Genomic DNA, 6,443 nt, shown 5'->3' with positions numbered 1-6,443 from the left:
GAGGGAAAATGATCATTGGTCACATTTGGATGCTGCCCGTCCATCGCTGATGAGTCTTTATACATCTGTGATCTCAGTCTGGAACGTTTTCAAGCTGATGGAGATGATGTTGCTGATGTCGATGGGTCTGTTTCTTGTCTCGTTTCGATCACCATTTTCTTTTTTGTTTCTTTTTTTTTTTTTTTTAAAGAAAGAAAGAAAGCATCACGAGACGAGCGTAAACTGTATATTTGGAACAAGTCAGACGACAATCGTTCGATTCCGTCGTGGATGAATTTTATAAAGTCGGATTGTTGGACCGGAGAGGCTCCTCCGCCACCAGCATCTGAACCTGCCGCTCGTCGTGATCCGCCTCCAAAAACGGTCGTCGGTGTGTCCCGACTGCACATCTCGCGTTTGAATGTATAACACATGATTTATATATATATTTTGCGCTTATGTTAAAGCTCATTTCCCCTCTTTCTTTTTTTTTTTTTTTTTTTTTTTTGTTCATTTTTGCATCGACAATCCACAGTGGATTACCCAGCAGGCAAAACCATGTTTTCGTAGACTGTTGAAAGTGTGCATGTATGTTTAAAAAGACAGTGTACTGGTTTGAATTTCTTTTTCTTTTTCGCACCAACTTATGTTTTATTTCTACTTTGTGGACCTTTGGTGCATGTTCTTATCTTTTTGGCATGCTGAGAGACTTTTCCTTTCTTTTTTTTTTCTTTGAAGACATTTTTAGCTCAACAGTGTACAGTAGGTTAAAAGACTCCTGTCTATAGTTCAGTATCTCTGTATGCTTCGAATAACTGCCCTCCACCCAAGCTGCTACATTTACACAGGAGTTTTTGTGCCAGACAGCGGTGGTGTGAGATCAAATATTTGCAATGGGGGGGGTTTGAAATGTTTTAAATGTAATACAACTAATGCTACATTTCATTGTCCTTCATTTGATAGCCTTTAAATTAAAAAGGAAAAAAAAAAAAAAAAAGCTTCACTCTCAGGGGGAGATTGTGTTTTTCTGAGGTCGATGTACATCTGAGCAAACGGCTCGTGCTTCACATGAACTTCACGCTGACCGTCATCAGTCGCGACATTTAGCCGCTGTGCGAGTTTCCATCGAGGAAATTCCTCCACCTGCGGGGGGACCAAATGTCAAAGAAGATTAAGGTGGGATTCCGGGAAATCCCCCGACAGTGAGACGGAGCTTGTGGGTGAATCAAGTCCAAAGCCATCAATAGATTCAAATGATTTAAAGGAAGCAGATATAATGCACCTCGAAAGTGACTCATAAGGCGGAGCAGGAATGGTGATACCCAGCTGTCTGTGAAGAAAAGAGGCTTTGTTCACACGGGCCGAGTAGTGACAGAATCACCATCTATTCCTGGATGGAAGAGACACTTGATACTGAGCTGTTCAGTTCACAAGTTATGATTTATCAAAGATTTTATATCATTTCCTCATCAGTTCAGGCTCATTCAGTTTTTCAGCATCGATGTTAGTTTATTTTATTTTCATTCACGCCATGTCTCTGCCACTGTGGGATATTAATGTGGAGAACAGTGCTGGGGAATTCAGAAGAAAACTTAAAAACAAGATTAAATGAGGGATGAACATCATTTTTATTTTATTTATTTATTTATTTTATTTTTTTTGCAGCCTCCATAACCCAAGTCATACATATTCTGTTCAGCCTGCCCGCACATCGTCTGGCTTTCTCATGAGATGAATGGGTCTTGTTTCTAGTCGCTGGGCATCTCTGCTGGCAACAGCGGGGAGGGGGGGGTGAAGCTGTCTTTGCATCAATGAGCCTGTTGATCAGAAGAGACCACCAGACTGGTAATGACACGGTTCACTGATCAGTCCAGGAGCAAATAAAACCCAGCTTTCACGTCCCTTCCTACTTAAGCAGGACATTCGCACAGATTTTTTTCCAGTCTACCTCGGATCCTGACACCTGCCCGGACCGGCGATGATTTGGACCGCAGCTCTCCTGATGATTGTCGTTAGGTGCGCTCATTCTGGTGAGGGTCCTGCTCAAGCTAGATGGGTGGAAGGGAAAAAAAAAATATATATATATATATATATATATATGATTTGCCTTGAGTTCAATGTAAAAGAAAACTACATTTGTCAACACTGCTCTTTATGTTTCAGAGGACTACTGTTACAATGAGCCACAATGTGGTAAGTAACCTAATCTACGAACGACTTCTTTCATTATGTCAGCTATGGTCTCAGTATCTAGAAAATTTACAGACCAATGAGACATCATTATAGCCTAATTTTAATTTCAAACCCCGTTAAGTGAGAACTTCAGATGAAACGCATCTGTTAATTGTGAAAAAAGTAAGTCAAAGGAGCATTTTCAGACCTCTCAGAGCCCTTTAGAGGTTCAGCTATCAAGTATTTCACAAAGAAAACGAGTCAAATTAGAAGATATTTGACATGAATATAATTTTCGTGGTAAAAGCAATCTTACCACGTGGTCTATCAAGTAGCTGCTCCTGAGAATGGAGTTCAGTCAGGACCGTAAACGGTTGTAACGGTAGATGATGCATGATGATGGAAACGTCCGGAAGTGCCACTGACTGCATCTGTAGTGACATTGTTTCAGACTGTACTGGTCAACAAACGAGTCGCTTATCCTAAGCAATGAATGTAAATGAATGCATTTTGCACAACAGAGATAAGATTTCAGCAGTCGGGTTAATTTTCACCGCAATCATTGGCACCCTTTAGTCATGTTTGCTTTCAGAACATTTGGCAACAACACCTCTAAATGTTTCCTGTAGACATGTAGAAGCTTCTGCAGCTGTCTGCTGGTAGTTTCTTCTGCTCCTCCACTGCTGTAAGTTCATTTTTTAATTTTTTTTACTCCTACAGGAGTTGGGATTTAGGCCAGGAGTCCATTCTTTTGTGTGGTCAGATTGTCCTGCTGAATAATTTCTGTCTAGGATGTTTTTCTGGTGTCATTATGAGTGTTGTCTGTACCAGACGCAGCAGAGCAGCCCCACAGCATGGTTGAACCTCCACCATGCTTTGCTATGTGGGGGTTTATTTCCTTACACTCGTGCAGTGCACTCCCAAATACCTCTTCTTTAGTTCCTCTGTCCAGAGAATATATTATCACAATCATACTGGCTTTAAAAACATTTGTCCTGCCTTTCTTGTGCCTCTTTTTGGTTCTTGGTTCAGCGTGCAGTGTACAGTACGGACTGAAACAACCACTTCAGTGTTCAAAGTTGAACTTGAAGCCCTTTAGATGTCGTGTGTTTTTCCAAACCAACCCCTCACAAACTTTTTGTCTTCTCAGAGCCACATCCTGAAAGCACCCGCAGTTTTATGTCCATTGTAACCGGGATTTCAATATCTGTGTTTCACTGTCTGAACTTTTTTTGTAACAGTATTTCCCATACTTGCTGACAGACATTGTGAAGTAGAAATTGGAAACAGTCAGCTACTTTTTAAACTGTGGTCACATGAACACTTAAATTTAAGCACTGGTGAGTCTTATTTTATAACTTCATCAATGTTGTTGTTGTTGCTTTTGTTTAGTAATGTTGGACGTTTTATCAAGATCCTCTAATTCCACCGACCCGTTTGATTTGTACTTATATGTAAAAAGATTTTAGATCCAGTCATTAGAGTTCATGGGTGCGAATAATTCTGACCAGCACTGTGTTCAACCCTCAGACCCTTATGCATGGGGAGACTATTTCCCATCATGTCACCCTTTACTTGAACACCATCACTCTCCCATCAACTTGGACTATCACATGACCAGAAACGACTCCCTCGGGCCTTTACATCTTGAGGGTTTTGATGTGATCCAAACAGGCCAGTGGACGCTTCAAAACGACGGACACTCCGGTAAATACGCTGCAGACATACGATCGTGAACAGCGCTGCTGCCTCTTTGGTGCTGAAGGTGACATCTTTGTTGATGCTCCCAGTGTTGCTGCAGATTGGCAGCGGCATGGCAGTGAGTGGCGGAGGTCTTCCAGATGTGTACCACACCATGCAGCTGCACTTCCACTGGGGAGGCCCGTTCACTAACGGCTCTGAGCACACGGTGGACAGACGCAGATACCCGATGGAGGTACAGTATGGTCAGTAGGCAGCTCCACACTGTCTCAGAACAGCCGATTCAGCAAACGGATGCAGCGCAGACCTCCCTTCATGCCTTTGTGCTTTTTATTTGATTCATTCCCAGATGCACGTGGTCAATATGAAGTCCATCCATCCAAATATGTCTGCAGCTTTGGACGATCCTACTGGAGTTGCTGTTCTTGGCTTCTTCATTGATGTCAGTCACCATACATTTTCATTATTCTGCTTTATTTCTGTACAAAATGGTACTGACTTTGTCTTTTTTTTTTTTTTTTGCAGGTTGTTTATGCAGACAATGTGCACTTTGGACACATATCCCAGAAACTGTCTTCTGTTGCTTACAAAGGTTAGAGGTGACTCCCAAAATTCCCCATCGCCCTTTGTTTTATGAAATCTTTAACGGTGTTCTCAGTATATGTGTTCTTCCCTGAAGGCCAAACAGCTAAAGTCAAGCCATTTCCGCTGATGAGCCTTCTGCCGAAGCACAACATGAGTCAATACTACCGTTATTACGGCAGCCTCACCACCCCACCGTGTTCCCAAGCAGTAGTATGGACTTTATATGAGGTCCCCATCTACATCTCATGGTCCCAAGTAGGAGTCCTTACTAATTCATGATATATACAAAGAAAAAAAAAACTTCATTCAAATGTTATTTTCTCTCCTCAGCTGGCTCAGTTTACCACACAGATCTTCTCCACAGAGGAGGATGCCGAACAGGTGTCACACCTGGAAAACAATTTCAGGCACATCCATCCCACCTTCAGTCGCACAGTGTCTGCCTCCAAAGACGTCCAACTCCTCAGAGGGACTTCCGGTCAGCCCCTCAGGTCAGCAGCGTCACTGCATCTGCTTCAGATCATTTTGCTAGGAAGCTTCATCCCTGGACTTTAGCACCGTGTTAAGTCCTAATCACCCAAAAGAAAGTCAAGAGGATCCCATGTTAATCTGCTGTGTATTTAGGGTTTGGGCTGTGTTTTCAAGTCTTGTGACTTTAAAAAAAAAAAAAATGTGGATGGGTGTTTTAATTTGTGAGATCATTTTACTCGATATAGTTCAGATTTGACACAAATTTAACAGAAGGGGTGTATCCCAATTCATTTTACCCTGAAAATGCATTTAGATTAGTTGTTGTGGTGAGACAGGTTTTTAATTGATCATGTGGTGCAGTTCAGAAATATACCAGTAAACCAAAAAATATATAAGTATTTAAAAAAAGACAAAAAACTGTGAAGAATAGTACTGTAAATGTTTTTGAATGATTCATATTTTCTGCACATTTATTTAGCTCCATTAGCACATTGTTAACTGTATTGAATGAAAAGAGGTGGGAGTTTAAATTAGTTTGATTGTGTACGGATGATGTATGGAGTTACAGCTGACCTCTTTTGCACTCTTTGCTTGCTCTTGAAAAGGTAAAAACTCTAACATAATTGTTGGTCAAGATTGTGTGTAAACCCACCAGAAACACTGAGAAAAAACCCAACATGTCAAATGTTAAGACTGAGAAATTTGATCGTATCCCGAAAGAATATCTGAGGCCAACGTCGCATTTTAAAAAAAGTTGTGGTTGAGGCACTGAAAGACTGGGAACATTGTGCGATATGGAGATGTAACTGTTTGAACTAAAAAGGTTAACTGGCAGCCTCTCAACAAAGAGATGACCGGGAATCAACAGAACATCCCAGAAGGACTGAGTCTTTCTGAAGTAAGGATGGGGCTGCACAGGGTGAAATACTGTATGGAGAACTAGTCTAATAATGGAAGAATAAAGTGAATCAGTGTTGCAAAGAATTTGTGGGTTCCATCCTCTGTGGTACAAAATTTTAAAGTTTTAAAGTGTCTGTAATGACACAAGAGGGACAAGCACTGCTCAAAACATATGAAGTGGAAATCACTGCACGGGCTCAGGAACCCTTCTGAGATCCAGTGTCAGTGAACACAGGTCACCACTTCATCCACCAGTGCAGAAACTTTGCCTCCTTCTCTGGGCCTCAGCTCGTCTAAGAAGCACCAAAGTGAAGAGGGAAACTGTCCCGTGCCCTAAAGAATCAAAATTGAGAATTTCCGACTTGAAGTCATTCGACACCGCGCCCTCTTAAGTGAAAAAGGAGAGGCACCATCCAACTTGTTATCAGCACACAGCTCAAAAGCAAAGATCTGTAAATGGGGGAGCTTTAGTGAATATGTCGTGGGTAAAAATTGTATCCATGAGGGTCAAATTAATGCTGAAAGAAGTATGCAGGTATCGGAGCAACATGAGCTGCCATTCGGACTGCATTTCTTTCAGGGAAGGTCTTGCTTGTTTCAGCAAGACAATCCCACAGATAAGAAAATAAAAGCAT

General features: G+C 41.6%; 1 protein-coding gene across 1 annotated transcript; it reads left to right on the top strand.

Annotated features, from left to right (window-relative positions):
• The first annotated feature begins 1,927 nt into the window (after window positions 1-1,927).
• On the top strand, window positions 1,928-6,419 carry car15 (carbonic anhydrase 15). The gene is made up of 8 exons (XM_075455156.1): window positions 1,928-2,009; window positions 2,143-2,172; window positions 3,682-3,858; window positions 3,942-4,087; window positions 4,202-4,294; window positions 4,378-4,444; window positions 4,532-4,692; window positions 4,768-6,419. The coding sequence occupies exons 1-8, from the start codon at window positions 1,958-1,960 to the stop codon at window positions 4,990-4,992; spliced, it is 951 nt and encodes a 316-aa protein (XP_075311271.1). The 5' UTR covers window positions 1,928-1,957; the 3' UTR covers window positions 4,993-6,419.
• Window positions 6,420-6,443: the final 24 nt, after the last annotated feature.

This window comes from Odontesthes bonariensis, chromosome 22, assembly GCF_027942865.1.
Source record: "Odontesthes bonariensis isolate fOdoBon6 chromosome 22, fOdoBon6.hap1, whole genome shotgun sequence".
In the NCBI taxonomy this organism is placed as follows: domain Eukaryota; kingdom Metazoa; phylum Chordata; class Actinopteri; order Atheriniformes; family Atherinopsidae; genus Odontesthes; species Odontesthes bonariensis.
The sequence above is the reverse complement of the archived record's forward strand: the minus strand, read 5'-3'. Positions and strand labels throughout refer to the sequence as shown.